Source organism: Acromyrmex echinatior, chromosome 13, assembly GCF_024713525.1.
Source record: "Acromyrmex echinatior isolate Ae372 chromosome 13, ASM2471352v2, whole genome shotgun sequence".
Lineage (NCBI taxonomy): Eukaryota > Metazoa > Arthropoda > Insecta > Hymenoptera > Formicidae > Acromyrmex > Acromyrmex echinatior.
The window spans coordinates 12,263,104-12,281,003 of NC_141864.1; the positions used below are offsets into that span (position 1 = coordinate 12,263,104).

At 29.6% G+C, this 17,900-nt stretch overlaps 1 protein-coding gene across 6 annotated transcripts in view; it reads left to right on the top strand.

Annotated features, from left to right (window-relative positions):
- Positions 1-17,900, top strand: part of LOC105154987 (uncharacterized) — a 50,063-nt gene that overhangs the window by 29,139 nt on the left and 3,024 nt on the right. For 5 of the 6 annotated variants that reach the window (XR_015547229.1, XR_015547228.1, XM_011070831.2 and 2 more), the window contains 2 exons: positions 3,850-3,951; positions 8,053-8,338. Coding sequence is in view for 4 of the 6 variants with exons in the window: in XM_011070831.2 (XP_011069133.2) it covers positions 3,850-3,951; positions 8,053-8,338 (388 nt within the window). In the remaining 2 variants the exon portion in view is untranslated. The remainder of the gene's footprint in view (positions 1-3,849; positions 3,952-8,052; positions 8,339-17,900) is intronic. The other variant, XM_087412851.1, reaches the window with a different exon arrangement.

Here is a 17,900-nt window from a genome sequence, read left to right on the forward strand (position 1 = left end):
CCTTATAGTGTGATTCTTATAACGTTTTCTCTTGGCTCGCCCACCAGTGCAACGCTCAGACAGTATAGCGTGTTTCCGTGACTATATAGTGTAGCGCAAATTTTATGCACGAAGTGGGGTTTATACGATCTCAAAAAGATGATCTAGAACCAGTGTGACATTAAAAATTTGAAAATGGAAGTCAACCGGCAGCAGAATTAAACACGAAGCATGAAGTAGTGTACCACCATGATGTATGTACATTTGTGTAACGCAGCACTGATACAGCACTTACACGTAACTGGTGTAATGCGAGGTTAAACTCAGTATATCTCAAGAGAAAACGCTCTATTATTATGTATTGAGAGTGCTGCATTAATTTTAAAAGATTTTCAAAAGATGTCATAACTATTACTATCGCATCTGGCCATATTGTTGCTACTTTCATGTTCAAAGCATCATCATGTGGTTTTAGTTTTCAGTATGTGTCATTTTGAAGTGTAAACAATATTTTTTTGAGCATTGAATATGTCGAATTTTGTCAACGAAACATAATTTGTGGGAAGCTTTGCTTTTTTGCTTCCATTTGATGAAAAGTGCTGCTGAAAGTTAACAAATGCTGTCGGAAGCTATGATGATTATATTCCATTGATTTCAACCATGATGGTACTTTCGACGCTATAAAAAAAGTGATTTTGACATGGAAGACAAGAAACGTCCAGGTCAGCCAAAAAAAGTTTGAAGATGAGGAAGTGGAAGCTTTATTCAATTAAGACCCGAATCAAACGCAAGAAGAACTTGCAGATCATTAAATATTGATTGATCAACAATTTCCAGACGTTTGAAGGCCATTGAAATGATTCAAAAGCAAGGAAATTGGGTGCTGTACAAGTTAAAGCCGAAGGATATCGAAAGGCTCAAAATGACTATGAATTGTTGCTTCAAAGACACAGAAGAAAAAATTTTTTGCATCGTATCGTGACGGGTGATGAAAAATGGATACGCTACGATAATCCGAAGCGCAAAAAATCATGATGCAGGCCAGGCAAACTATTAACATCGACGGCAAAGCCGAATATTCATAGCGCTAAGCTCATGCTATGTATTTGGTAGGATCAGTGTAGTGGATGTAGTGTATTATGAGCTGCTCTAACTCAATAAAACCATCACTGGGGAACGCTACCAACAATAATTGATGCAATTATTGTTGTTATTCTCCAGATATTGCTCTTTTCGATTACCACTTATTTCGATCGATGACTCATGGCTTGTTTGAGCAGCGCTTCCATTCTTATGAAAATATCAAAAAATGGGTCGTGGATAGTTTTCAAAAATGAAAAAATGTGTCGTTTTTTCGACGTGGAATCCACCTATTACCAGAAAGATGTAAAAGGGAAAAAGTAGCTAGCGATAGACAATATTTTGAATGGTCAATTTGTAATCATTTTTTCACAATAAAGCCGTATTTTTATCAAAAAATTCCTTAAAATTAATGCACACTCCTAATATAAGTAACTTACATAAAAAAATTAAATTTATCTAATAATCTATATTTTAAGTGTTATTTAAAATAATCTCATTTTAAGAAAAATCATTTTAAGAAAAATTAGGACATTCTTATCTCAAAAATAATTTTTTTCAAAATTAACTTAAGTTAATTCAGTCTTAACTTTTATTATTGTAAATTAATATTTTATTCCTTCAACTTTTAACTTAATTTTATTAATTTTATAAGCCATTAACTTTAATTTAATTTTAAAAAACTATAATTAATTTACCCAATCCTGTTTTTAGGCTATATAATTTAAGAGCCACCAGATTAAGAATACTATTTGCCTTAACTGGATCATTCAAAGTGACCGAAATCTTGTTGCGATCGACCGACTTAACCTCAATAATATGATTCCCTACAGAACTGGAAATAATACGACTGACTAATAAAATTTAAATGTTTTACTGTTGATACCCGGTAAAAAATTTTTTGTGCATGAATATGTATAAATATGTATAAACATACATAAATATTCATAAACATGTATAATATAAATCATATATGAAATATATCCGTACATGTTCATATATCTCTCTTTCTTTTGTAAAATTACTTTTTAGTGTAATAGAAATAATAATAGTAATGTGAAAATATTAAAAATAATTAAAAGGATAATTTTCATACTATTTGTTTTAAAAAAAAAATCAAGTTTGAAGAAATGTAAAAAAAATTACTTATGTATAATTATATCTAAAATTATGCATAATTGTGAGCAATTTTTTTTACATTTTTCCAAACTTGTTTTTTTCTGAAACGAACAATGCAAAAATTATCCCTTTAATTATTTTTAACGTTATTATTATTATTTCTATTATACTAAAAAGTCATTTTACAAAAAAGTAAATTTTACAAAAAAAAAAGAGATCTATTAACATGTATGGACATGTATATGATTATACATGTTTATAAATATTTATGTATATATTTATACATATTTATACATATTAATGCATGAACAATATTTTACCGGATAGATTCTTGTTGAATAAGAACTCTCTTTATAAGAAATGTATTTGTAGTAAATATTCGCAGAATTAGATGAGTTATTTATTACGTTGTTGTAACTAATTTTGTGAGAGGATCCTCCTGGATCCGTATCTCATTCATGGGGTCGTTTGAGTGCCTGAACGGACACTTTCCCTGGGAGAAGAGTCCGCTATCTCTTTCAAATTCCCTTATGTTTGTAACTCGTGAGATTTACCCGCCCCTGTACTTAAGAGTTCATCATTAAGAGTTTCATCATTGAGACTGATAAAACATCTGAAAGGGGAAATCGCAATATCTCCTTCCCTCTCCTCTGTAATGGAAAAACAGGATTTATTGAGGTCGAATGCCGTACTGGGAGAAGCCTTCGCGCCCGAATCAATTATATTGATAGCGGCCATCTTTTTCTGTTCCTTACGATTCTTTTTGTTTTTCTTAATCATCATGGACAAAGGTGACAACAGGTATCGATTTTATAAATTTCGAAACATTAGCTGTATTCTTCCTAATGGGCGAGGACGTTCTAGACAAGGAAAATTGTTTACCAGTCTTTTCGAAAAAAAATTTAGTTTCTCAAGAGAGATTGACGCACGAATAGTGTCTGATTTCAGTTTCGCGCCCGGATCGGGGGCAAGCTGACCCGAGGGCGAGCCTTCTTGTATGTCACTGATCATCGGACAAACAATCACAATTTGAGATGAAATAAGTTAATTAAGAAGGAAAATTGATAATAAAAAGGATAAAAAGACTAAAATGGAAAGCGCGCACAAGCAGGCCGAATTTTCAAGAAACACGAATGCGCAGGTACAAAAACACATCCGCACTAATCGAGAGTCATGAATAAAAATTGTATATAAAACATGACTTTTTGGTTTTGCCATCGCGACACTTTTTTCCCCCTCTTCGAGCTAAATATAATAAATCGAGCACGTCCGTCGCGCCACTGATATTAACTCGCGAGCGCTCGTCTTCTCCAGGCATGTGCTAAATTTGAACCGATTTATTTAGTTTTCAACACTAAGATTTCTCATTCTATATTTTCAAATGAAATCTTATGAAATCTAAAAAAATTTAAAATATTGTTCAGAAATTATAAAAAGAAATTTTCGAATATTTTAGAATTCATATGTATATATGAAAAATTCTAGGAGAAAATGTAGAATTTCTCAATATTTCTGAAATGTCCCAATTTATAAAAATTTCTAAGACAAATTTTCAGAAATATAATTGAGGGTCCAATAGATCCTCATTAGATCCGGAGGATTAAATACAATTCTAACTTATTTGTTTGGCACAAGTGTCACGAATGTAATAATTATTAAAGATACTCTTAGTCCAGGTACACGATATCGAACACAAAGTGAGAAAGATCCGCACTATCAAAGACGACTGCGATTAAGAAGACGACAAATCGAATCCAGCGATGAAGGATCTAGGTAAAAGAATTTCAAAAAAGACTAAAATTAAATAAACCTAAGTAGCACAGCAGCGCTTGCAAAGGGCTAAAAAAGCATTTATATGCTTATATGCAATTATATGCACTTTGTTAATGCTTTGTAAGCGCTGTATGCTATTTGGGTTTCTAAAATTATCTAAGGAGAATTGATATACATAATTTCAAATGCAGAAGGTAAAAGATATTGAAATGTAGAGAAATGAAATTCATAAATATAAATGAAGATATATCACTCTTTATTACTTCAAAAGTGACACAACTAAAAAAAATTAAGTTTAAGAAAGAAGGAAAAACTTTTTTTTCAATTTGACAGAAAATTATTAAATAATTAAATAATATCAGTAAAAAGAATATAGGATAAAGTCATGATGCAAGTAGACATGGTGTGCTCGTAACTAAGACAAGTTTGCACATAGCAACACGCTGACCTCATTTTCCGCTATTTTATAACATATATATTCACGCGATTGTCATATGATTTAAAATAATTAAAAAATATATTAAATATTAAGTGAAAATAATAAATAATAGTAAAAAAATAAATAATTATAATATTATAATATTATTATTATAATATTATTATTATTATTATAAATAAATAATTATTTATTATAAATAAGTGATTATTTATTATGTGAAACTGAGTTTTACGTAACAGGTGTATTGAAATAAAATCCGCCGAAAAATGGCAAAAAAAAGTCGAGCTCTGATTCGTTGCAGCAGATAAATATGCTGAAGAACACACCATGTATTCCAACTAGCTGAAAATTTACTGCCAGTACTGAAAATCTATAGTTATGTCACGTCCACTATAGATTTTCAGTATTGGCAGTAAATGTTGGAACACAGCTCAGTCTCTACTTGCATCATGGGATAAAGTATACAGTGATTGACTACGATACAATGATTGACTATTTGTTATGAATTTGTCTACATATTAAAATCCAAGTCACTAACTAACAGCTAATTTCACAAGATAATAATAACTGATCTTTACTAACTTCATATACGAACAAAATATTCAATTTACAGTCCGTAAATTGAACTCGCAAAAACTGTAGTACACAATTAAGAAATACTTAATAGTTCATTTAAGTGTATGTATAGGTAATTTATAATTTTATGAAACAATTAATGATACTTTTGTTCATCATATATCGCTAATACAAGGTTATATTTCTTACATATTTATTTTTTTAATTCATCTAATAATTACGAAAATAAAAGGATGGTCAATAACTGTAATTGAGAAAGTTTATTTTTTACAATTATTGACCATTCATTGTAATTCACATATTATTCACTAGATAATTATTTCTCATAAATAAAATTTCTATTTTGATATGTTAGAATATTGTAGGTTTAATTTTTTTAAATGCCTAAAGTAAGTTGTATGAAATACTCTCAAGAGGTACTTAACAATGCCGTAGATGCCGTTCGTAAAAGTAAGGGGCTGAATGAAAATATGACCTAAATCAACGCTCAAATTTAGAAAAAAGATAAACCACAAACATCAAAATAACAATATCTTATACTTGAAATTTCATTAAATTTATCTCCTTTTCATTTTCTGAATTTTTGTCATTTTGATAGTTTTCAATGATCAATCACTGTCATTTTTCTGTACAATAATAATAAAACTTGCGGTCAATAATTATCATTTTCTGAATAAAAGTTTCTACTGTTAGAAAAAAATGATCTTATGAAAAACATGAACTCACTTAAAGATTTTGTATTTGACATATTCTTTGAACTTTACTTAATGCTTTGCATCAAATTCAAATTTCAAATAATTTCAATAGTGATTACAGTGATTGTATTAAATTTCAGTATTTAAGTAGTCAATTATTGTACACTATTTTTAACATGACCAAATGTCATTTCATAACCACGGTTATCAGGTCCCGAGCATTGGTCCGGAGTCAAACTTCAAGCCTCGAAGGTCCGTGCGCTGGAGATTACTATTTCAACCGGAAGCTGACCAATTGCTATGATCCAAAAAAAGAATTGTTTTCCAAAAAAAAAACATACAGGATTTCATTCGTACATTACATTGTTGCACATTTTTTATCCAAATAGCAACAATCCAAAATAACCTACATAGTGCGAACATAAGATATTTTCTTATATTATTATAACATAAAGTGAAAACATAATCACAGATTTTCTTATTATTAAAATAAATATTCTTTAACCATATTTCTTTCTACATAACTCAATATTGCACTATAAAATGCAAAAAAGAAAACAAAAAACATAAAAATATAACGCTACAACATTTTTAACATAGAAACAAGCGCAGCATGATTAGGTAGTGAATTTAGTGAATATCGTACGCGAACAAAAAATCAGAGCAATTACATAAAAATATAAATAAGGACTCTCAATCTTAAAAACAATAATTCGAACTTTAGAACAAGACTAATGAGAGTCTAACGTTGAAGTAAAAGTGAAGAGTTAGGAGATAATACTCAAGTGTTGGCGGTTGTCTTCATTTATTATATCGAATGTTTAGGCTCATTTTGGAGTCATCTTCAGCGAAAAAGTAGAATATAATATCTCGTTGAAAATAAGTCACTCGCGCAGGTTGGCAGAAATGCAGTAATCAATATATTACCCTTATACAAATTATTACCATTTTATTGTTAATTCAATAATTAAAAATCAGTAATAATTGTGTGACTCACCTCAACGGGAAAACCAAAGACGGTCACAAATTCACAATAAAAAAATTAATTCACAATTTTCATGAGATATAAATTAACACAAATCGTTCCTCGGATTAATATCGTGTCAGTTCATCTTGACGTGTCGTTTGAAATTGAACGTTACAAAGTGATAAGGGGACTTATAAACAAGCAATAACAATAAATAATAATAAGAGAGTCAACCGATAACTATTTTAAATCTCAATATTATTTTAACATGTCTAATAAAGAAGCATAAGAATAATGCAAGCATTCTATGTCTGTTTTTAAATTAAGTTCATTCTGCATGTATGAAGCATTTCTGAATTTAAACGTTTATTGAGAAATCTTTCCTTATCAAGAATTTGGACATTCTCCCAAATTCATGATTAAAACCAAGTGATTTGTGATCACTGATTAGTTCTTGTTACTGCTATTGATATGATCTTATGCTTCCTTATTAGATACGTTAAAACAATATTGAGATTTAAAATAGTTCTCGGTTGACTCTCTTATTATTATTTAATGTCATTGTTTGTTTATAAGTCCCTTTATCACTTTGTAACGTTCAATTTCAAACGACATGTCAAGATGAACTGACACGATATTAATCCGAGGAACGATTTGTGTTAATTTATATCTCATGAAAATTGTGAATCAATGTTTGTGACCGTCTTTGGTTTTACCGTTGAGGTGAGTCACACGTTATTACTGATTTTTAATTATTGAACTAACAATAAAATGGTAATAATTTGTATAATGGTAATATACCTGTATTGATTACTGCATTTCTGCCAATCTGCGAGTGACTTATTTTCAATGAGGTATTATATTCTACTTTTTCACTGAAGATGACTCCAAAGTAAGCCTAAACATTCGATATAATAAATGAAGACAATCGCCAACTCTTGAGTATTATCTACATCTCCTAACTCTTCACTTTTACTTCAACGTTAGACTCTCATTAGTCTTGTTCTAAAGTTCAAATTATTTATCGGAGATTTTTCCCGTCAACCGGAGATTGATCCCCAAAACTGGAGTCTCCAATCAAAAACTAGAGCCCTGACAATGTGTTTACAATCCTTAAAAACCACTCTTTGTTGAATCTTAACGATTTTGACGATTTTTTGTATATTATATGTAATACAATATTATAAATTTGTTCACTTTTGATAATTGATAGGGTAATGTTTAATCTCATTCATGGCAAATAACAACTTGAAATTAAATAACATTTTTTATAAGTTATATCATTTTTGAAGTAAGGGGAGAAGGGAACGATATTTTTGCGACAAAATAAGTTTTAGAACGGAATTCTTTTAATCAATTATTGCATCACGCACGATTTCGTGCTACTTGATCATTATAAGATGAAATTAATTTATCTTTATTAGATCACCGTCCCCCGACCGACGGAAATCAAATAATGGAAAATCAAAGAGCCGAAGCACTATAAGACGTAAGGCAAAACCCGAGAATTATGACGCCGATCTGTCGATGGACAGTCTGAATTCCGTTGTGCCTTTGCGAATCGACAAAAATGGGAAAATTAATATCGAGAATCATGCTGAGAAATCACGGTCAGGGAATGATATGAGTCACACAAAAAAAACGGATGAAGATAGTTCTAATATCTGGTGCGGACAGGAAATTTTGTCCAAACTGTCATCATTGAGAAGCGTATGTAACAAGCAGATAATATAATCTTTCATATTGCCATATTTATATTCCTTATACACAGTCAAGGGAGAATAGATATGAAAGAGACATATTTAGAAAGAGTCATTTCGTATTTCAACTAATTGAATATTGCCAAAAATTTTAAAATATTTTCATTTGATAATAATATACTAAAACTACGTCATCCATAAACATTTGGCATCGTTATGGCGTCACTGTAATGAGAGATGCAAAATTATCGTTATAAAAAATAAGTTTCTTAAGTTAAATTTTCAAGTCTTTTTCATGTATTTGCGATTAGCTTTTAAAAAAAGTATTTTTTTATTGAATGTTACATAAGAATGCAACATAAGAACATAGTTGCAAATTTTTTTGTTTATTTTGGTTTATCAGTATTTTATGATTAGATTTTTTACACATAATGTTATGAAAGAGAACTATTGAGAGCAATGAAAAAGTCAGTTCTTTTATTGCCGCTTTGCCTGGTTCCATTATTCCATACTCAGGGATATTCTTTTCAGTATAATTATACTTTTTTGGTACAATTCAGGAAATTTTAATATATCAATACTTTTTGAAATATATCATACTGATGATCACTACATTTTCATTCACTCGGTTTCAATCATCGCGTGGCGTTAATAAGGAATTTGTAAAAGGATTTGTCTTAGGGATAAAACAAATGTACTGGTAATTATGAACATTCTGAATTTCACTAAAGATGTGGCTAAACAAATCCTTGAAAAGCAATAAGAAAGGAAGAAGGGAATATATTTGTATATTAAATATATTTGTATATCGAAATTTGGTTACAACATAATAATAATAAAACATAATGACAATAACTGCTATGTCTGTTCGATAGATTATCTGTAAGGAAGATTGATATCAGTGCAAGTTGTGCTCTGGCTGGGCTCAAACTTCATGTGATAATAAAGGAAATTTTTATTTCTTTTGCAATAACTGTTTTTGACTAGAAATATTATGTTTCCTATTTTTCACACATTTATTAATTTTCTTTAAAAAAATAATATCTGTTAGTTAAAGGATGACATTTTAATTTTATTTGTGTTAAAGCTTATATAATTTAAAAGTATCTGTTCTTCCAAATAGCTTGATAACTTTTTCAAAACCATATTGTTTGAAAAAGGTTGAATTTCCTGTTTATAAAAAAATGGTGATTAACGTTAATGACTAAATATTATTTTTTAAACAAATAAAATTAAAGATTATATCATTATAAGGATTATATCATTATAAGGATTATGCTTGACTGCCTAAAAATCATAAGTAACTTTGAGAATTTTTTTTAGGAAAACAATGAAAATAATGAAAAATTTATTTTCAGGCTTTTATGGAACAAGTCTTTGGCTATAAAATTATATATTTTTTATCTTTTTTTTAATGCAAAATGGTGATATTAGAATCGTTGTACTGAATGTTGTTTTGCTGCGATTATTAAATTAGCATTGTGCCCAATAAACACTGTTCCGTAACATTTACATAGTCATTACGGAACGATGTTCCACTGTTTTACAATAGTTACGTCATTTTCAAATCAAAATGTGTTTTAATTATATTTCGCGTAACAAAGTCGGAAAAGGACAGGAATATACACATATTTATATATAAATAACGTAACATTATCACAATTACGTAACATTTACAAAGTTTTCAGAGAATGAAAATTTATTCAAATTACATAAATATTATGTTAACTATACATCGAAATAGTGACAATACGGTTACAATACATAACAGTTATAGTCACTTTACGTCAATGATACACCTGCTACGTTTTTAGTTCGTTATGCTTCTGTAACATTTACATATCCTATGCTATGTAAATGTTCTGAAATTGCACACAGCCTGTTTATTGAGTGGGGCTCTGACTCTCAGAACCTGAAACAAAAAACCAAAAATTTTTATTTTTTACATAATAGATATTGAAGAAATACGTACGGATATTTCGAAGTAATGATTTTTATGAAAATGACAAACATTTGAAAAAAATCCCATTTTCAGCCAAAAAATTTCGTCAAAAAAAGTTATAAAAAAATTTTTAATGTAAAATCCATACGTATTTCTTTAGATTATACAAAAAAGAAGAATCTGTGCAAATTTCAGATAAATCGGATGAACAGTTTTTGAGATCCGCGCAACGCCAATTTGAAAATGTAGTTTCAAGAAAAATGCGTTTAAAATTGTTTTGTGATATTTCGTGTGTTTAATTGAAAATATCTTCTACATTAATGTTTGCCTCATCTTCTTCTTTTTTGCTCGTTCTGAATGATTTTCTATTTATCTTATAAATTTAGGTATTCCTTTGCTTCGAATTGTTGCCGCTCGTCAATACTACAGATACGCTTCACTAAATTAGCTCGAAATTTGATTTAAAAATATCAATTATTAATTTTAACTCAGAATCTTATTTTTAAGACTATAAACTATCATTTAAGGCAAAAAATTCTATTTTTTTAGCCTCCAAAGTGATGTAATCTCTTAAAGGAGTTACCTTCCAATGTCAATTATGTAAATATAGTTATTTAACAGACATTTCCACCTACGACGAAGTCATTTTCAATGTAGATAATTAATAAATTTGACAAATAATTCGCAAATTTAAAAAGCTGAGATATTATTATCACAATTATCACATATACATGATTGATATATATATTAATATGAATGCCAAGGTCGCAGTTAAAGCCTCCTCTCTTCTGAATATCGAAACCAATAGCGCAGTTGATGCTCGCTACGCATGCTTAAGGCACAGATCTATGTCCTGCTATTAAATGTTGTTATGTGCTGCAGCGTAGTGATATGGAGATATCTATTAATTTTTAAAAAATTATAATATGAAACTAATTATAGTATGCTAGTGTTATAATTTTTGTATAGATTGATTAATTTTCGATTAGTAAAATATTTTATGATTAATAAAAATGATGTTTAAGATTAATATCTTACACACACGTGCATAATCCTCGCATGTTGAGAATTTTGTTTGTTTAAACCATGGTGCTGTTTTTTTATGTACTATATGTATCATTTCTAAAATTAATCTTTTATTACATGAAAGTTCATTGTCAAGAATTTTGATATTATTCCAATCAAAATGAATGATATTACTCCAGTCATATCATGAATCACATTTAAATGAGTCATATGAAAAATGGCTCATCAATATCAGCGATGTTAACATTATACAGGAAGTACATACTCTTTTACAATTAGACATAGTTAAGCTCTAATGGGATCTGGCGGCGCCAGGATATTTTTTTCAAAGATTCAACAAAAATTATCACAAAAGAGAAGAGACCTTAACTGCGGCATTCGTATTAATACACATATCAATCAGGAGATAATTGCGATAATAATATCTCAGCTTTACAAATTTGCGAATGATTTTTGTCAAATTTATTAATAATCTACATTGAAAATGATCTTGTTGCAGGTGGAAATGTCTGTTTAATGACTATATATTTACATAATTGACATTGGCTCGAAGCTCCTTTAATTTTACTTGTTTTTTAAAAATGTTGAGTTTCTTCTTCATAATTTGATATTTTTCTGTCAAATAGATCTTACAGATAAATGAGTTAGAGATGTACTTGAGTTTCATTTTTATTTAATTAAAAAATAGAAATATTATCATTTTGATTTTATTAGCTAAAAGAAATTAAAAATGATTGTTATTTTTAAGAAGAAAAACTAGGACCACTTGAGTTTTGCTTAAAAGTAATTATACAACATTAGTGTTTCAACGATGTTTCAAAATGTATTTTTTATTTATAATTGGCGCAATTTAAAAATTTCACATATTTTTTCTTTAAATTATTATTATTTTGATAGTTTGGAATAAATGGGTTTGTGTGTAATAGTGGGTTTGTGTGTGGAATAGAAAATCATTTTTTTTCTTCAAGTAGTGCACATACAAACGCGACCGCTTGGCATCTTTTTTATACATTTTTGTTTCATTTTACAAGAAATCAAGTTATAAAAAAGGTTTCTCTTAATTATTATATAAACTTATTATGTTTTTTAAAAAATTAAGAAATTAAATAATTAAAAGAAAAGGAGAGGACAACTGAATTTTTGTAATGTTATTTACCTAAGTTTAGAACCTAATTTAAGTATCTCATCCCAACTTAATATTAGATTTCCTTCGAGTATTAATATATTTATCATGTCATCTATAATCGTAACAATATTAAAAGAAATTGAAAGTTCTTCAATCGATGAAACATGGATATATATTGCTGAATATCAAATCTGCTGTTGTAATTATTCTAGTTAAATGCTTAACTGTAAAAGTTAATTGAATCTTTTTAATGTTGTCGCATCATCTATTTCCTTCATGCTCAATTGCTCGATACTTCGCCAACTTCACACAGAGAGAGAAAGAGAGAGAGAGAGAGAGAGAGATATCACAATTTATTAGCAAAATATTATAAATATTATAACAAAAATATTATTTACAGTTAGGCAAAAAAATATTTTCACGAACATCTTTTTGAAAAAAAAACAATCAAAATTATTAAAGACAATGTAAGATATTTTTATTAAATTATATACTGTTTTTCAAATCTGTCTTTAATAAACATAATATCTTTTCGTTTTGCGAATGATCTGAAAAAAGCCATCTTGTAATTATTTTTTAGTATTTTACATCCTCTGAAATATATATATATATATATATATATATATATATATATATATGTAGCACATTTGGATTTTATTATGAATAATAATAAAATACATATATATATATATATATATATATATATATATATATAAAGGATATAATATACTAAAAGATGTAAAATACTAAAATCGACTTCAAGTTGATTAAAAAAAACTATCAGTCATCAAACTGTCACGCGTGCTGCGTGGGTAATAAAAAAATAATGTTTTAGCCGGCGGTTGTTATTTGTTAAAAAGTTATTAACAAAAAATTCATCAATTCTTTACAATAAAACTTAACTTTTGGATACAACAACTGTGCTCCGATGAAACAAATTTCTTTAATAGCGCAAAATATTTTCTTATATAATTTCTTATATAATTGTTGCGTTTTTATGCGTTGTTAAAGCGGGGAATTTGTTTCCCAAATGTTAGATTTTATTGATGAACTTTTTTTGTTAATAACTTTTTAATGAATAACAAGTGACGGCTAAAACCTTTGAAGGTTTCTCATGTTATGATTTTGATAATATATGTTAAGGTCAAAGTTGTCAGCGAAATTTAATCTTTTCACAATAATTACCAACGTTTTAATTTAAACATTGAGAATGACCCAATAGAGGTTAAATCGTTTGTTTTTATATGTATAATGTGAGATTAATGTGTGGTATTAAACATTTAGCTTGGTTCGTAGCTCTTTTTTATTTATTAATTTATACAAAATAATATGACCTGCGTATATCGAGCTCTCAGATGAGGTGGTTTTTCAACGTAATAGTGAATTTCCTTTAAATCTTCCTGTGCCTAATATTGGATGAGACAACGAAAATACAAAAACAAATATCGCAACTACCGATCATGATCCGTTAATGCAACAAAACTCTGGAAACTAAATTAGAAAAGTAAATTATAATAAATAGAATAATTAGCGCATGTCCGCATGTGAGGTAGCCCATCGAGCTAAAAATACCCAGCGAAAATACCGCCAATAATGACAGACAAATTGTCACGTCACAATGTATTGGAAAAGTAGTAAGAAGAGTAATTGAATATTAATTTGAATATTAATTTGAAAAACTTTTGCATTGTTTTCTTTACAAAAAGAAAATTTACGATTGAATTATATAATGTTCTATGTAATTATATATGTATATAATTTTATATATAGTAATATATTTTTATAAGTAAAAAAAAGCGATACAGCAGAAATCTGGAAAAATTTACGAAATTTCAAATGCTCTTAACTCACAAAAATAATTATGATTACAGAGGTGTTCAAAAAATGAAAATAAAACTTGAAGTCTGTACTTTGAGAAATTTCTAATAACGATTTGATAGTGGCATCAATAATTTTTCAATGGCCGATGATAAAGTAAAAACTTGCAAAATTGACAAGTAGAATTCCTGTTTTTAGAATTGCACGGAGTAAAGCAGTTGACGCAGCTTAATGGGATAAAAAGAGCGCCAAAATCTTCTCTTCAAAATGCGCTTTTGCGGAACTTGATACGATAATTTTTCGCCAAGTTATGACAATTTGAAAAAAAGACAGTTCTTTTTATATGAAATAATGATGAATTGTGAATTGTAATGCCATTATGAGTTCAAATCATAGCAATTCTAAGATATTGAGTGTGCGTGTGTGTTCAATGATTTGAACTGAATGGCAGCATTACAATTCACAATTTATCATTATTTCGTATAAAAAAACTATCTTTTTTTTTCAAATTGTCATAACTTGGCGAAAAATTATTGGATCGAGTTCCGCAAAAGCGCATTTTAAAGGCGAGATTTTAAAATTTCACGCCCTTTTTATCCTATTAAGCTGTGTCAAATGTTTAATTACGTGCTATTTCGGAAACAAGAGGTTCTACTTGTCAATTTTACAGGTCCTTACGCTATCGGCGATTGAAAAATTATTGATGCCACTCAATTAGAAGTTTCTCCAAGCACAGACTTCAAGCTTCATTTTCGAACATCTTTGTATCACAATCATTTACTGAGTTACGAATCATTTGAGTTTCGTAAATTTTTCCGTAAACTTTTGTGCTGTACCGCTTTTTCTTTAACTGAGTGCAGCAGTTTTTTCTCATTTCTTCAAATTTTACCTTTATAAAAAAACAGTCATGCTTCTAATTATTTTTTAATCCTATTTTTTATTATTCTTTCTATAAGAAAGGGGATTTTAAGAAATTATTTTAAGAGAAGGAACAAATATATGTAGATATTGTACATTATATATACGAGGGCAAGTCAATAAGTTCTTAGAAAATCTGTCAGAGGGCACTCGCAATGTCATGTCATATTACTTTTTGACAAGTAGCATCTTTCAGCTGATTGTCAAATTTTGAACGGAATTCATCGCGTGGATTCATTTTTGTAGACGATTAAAGCGAAGAACCTTTGTATTTTTTGCAAAATGAAAAAAAATGAGTTTTGTGTAGTGATCAAACATATAAAAGATTTAATGCCGAAAGAAATCAAAGCCGAGTTGGATAATAGCACATCTCATTCATAGCACATCTGCACCAGCATTTGCGACTGTATACAATTGGGTGAATGAATTTAAACATGATCGTACATCCATATGTAATGTAATTGGACATCCACCTCGTTCGGGATGTCCAATTGAGGCTGCTACGCCAAAAATCATTGATAAAATCCACGATTTTGACGAGTGAAAGTGCGCGAGCTTGTTAAGGCCACAGGCATATCACATGATACAGTGATTTCAATTTTGTACGAACAATTGGGTACGAAAAAGCTATCGGCAAGATGGGTGCCGCGTTTGCTCACTGTGGACCATAAGCGCGATCATGTGACGATTTCAAAACAATATTTGAAGATGTTTCAACGTAATCAGATGAATTTCTGCATCGATTCATTACTGTGGACGAAATATGAATCCATTACTTCACACTCGCGACGAAGGAACAGTCAAAACAATGGACTTCACCGAGTGAACTAGTTCCGAAGAAGGCGAAGACCGTGAAGTCGGTCGGAAAGGTGATGGCCACAGTTTTTTGGGACGCGATATAATTCATATCGATTACCTTCCGTCAAAGCAAATGATCAATGGAGATTACGCAGTCTTATTAGACCGTTTCAACAACATTTTAAAGAAAAAACGTCCCCATTTCGCGAAGAAGAAAGTATTCTTCCATCAAGATAATGCACGGGTTCACACGTGCCCGGTACCGATGGCCAAATTCAACGAATTTCGCTACGAATTGCTTCTCCATCCAGCATATTCGCCAGATTTAGTTCCCTGCGATTATTTCCTGTTTCCAAACCTAAAGAAATGGTTCGGAGAAAAGAAATTCATCACCAGAGAGCAGCTCATCGCCGAAACAGAGGCTTATTTTGAAGGGTTGAACAAATCATATTATTCGGGCGATTTGAAAAAGTTGGAGAATCGTTGGATTAAGTATATCGAGCTAAAAGGAGACTATGTTGAGAAATAAAAATGAATCGATAAAAAAAATGTGTTTTATTATGTTTTTCTAAAAATTTAGTAAACTTGTAACTTAATAACTTTAACTCGTACTCGTATTTTTATATATGTTTTTATTTTAAAAATTTTTTACCGATGTAGAAATTAAATATATACAGTGAAATATTTTGTAATAACTATTATATTACTTCGTATAATTTAAAAATTACACACAGTTATATTAAAAATAATGACTTTTTAAGTAATTACTTTTTTAATATAAGGGAGAGTGGGTATGAAAGAGTCAGATTTTTTTTTCAAAATTATGAATTAAAGTATTTAATCTGGTGTTAAACAAATATAATCGCTTTTTAACTTAAGTATACTCAGTATTTTAGAGTTTGTGCTTAATGATGACAATATTGATAATTATCGATAAACGAATCAAGATTTATCGATAATGCAGATTATCGATGACATCAATAAAATGTTATTTGAAAATATATAAGTATAATCTGTTTTGATGTAGTAAACTACATAGAATGTTGGAGATTACTCAGAGTCATAACAACATATGTCAATATCAAGATCATGGGCAAGGTTTAACCTTTTTGCAATAATTACCAAAACGTTGAACTACTGAATACAATTTCGATATAAACAATAAATTAATATATAATAATCTCTAAATACATTAATTCTTGTCTTACGCAGTTTACATATCGCTCATAGTTCTTCTTATGTGATAGAACGGATCGGCGGTCAGTAATTCAAATCAGTTATCAATTCCAGTAAAATAAGATTTTTACTGGCATGTGGTCAGTGTAAATGTTTTAAAATCTATGATTTCGTATACAGTTTATTTTCATGATTCTTTTTACAAACAGTCAATACTTTGTAAAATACTTTCGCCGCGTACACATTATCGGAAGTGTGTAATAATTAAATAAAAATAAAATGTCAGAATGTCTGTCGTCCAAAATCACGACATACGTCTAGGAATTATTGCCCTGAGTCGGATTCACAAATCTAAACTGTTGCCCTGAGTGATATTCACAATGCCTAGATGCTTAAACTCAAGCACACTTTAACGTAAATTACCTTCTGTATGGCCGCGAATCTATAAAGACTTTCTGTGGTCGTGTATCGTGAGTGAAACCTCGTAATCGCGTATCTAGAGATCTTCTGCATGATAGCATATCGAGAATCTTCTTCGATAGAGAATGCTCCGACTCCTATCACGAATCGATACAGCCAGGATCGAGATAGCCGCCCCATGTGGCGAGTAGCGAGAATTAAAATATGAGTGACGGCGTAATTTTACGTTAGTATTACTAAAGCACCAGATATATAGGTATTCTCGTTCGCCATTTTTTGTCCAGTCTCCCACTCCTTGCCCTCTCGCTGTCTCGTCGCTGAGCTGAAAAGATATATATACCTCATGAA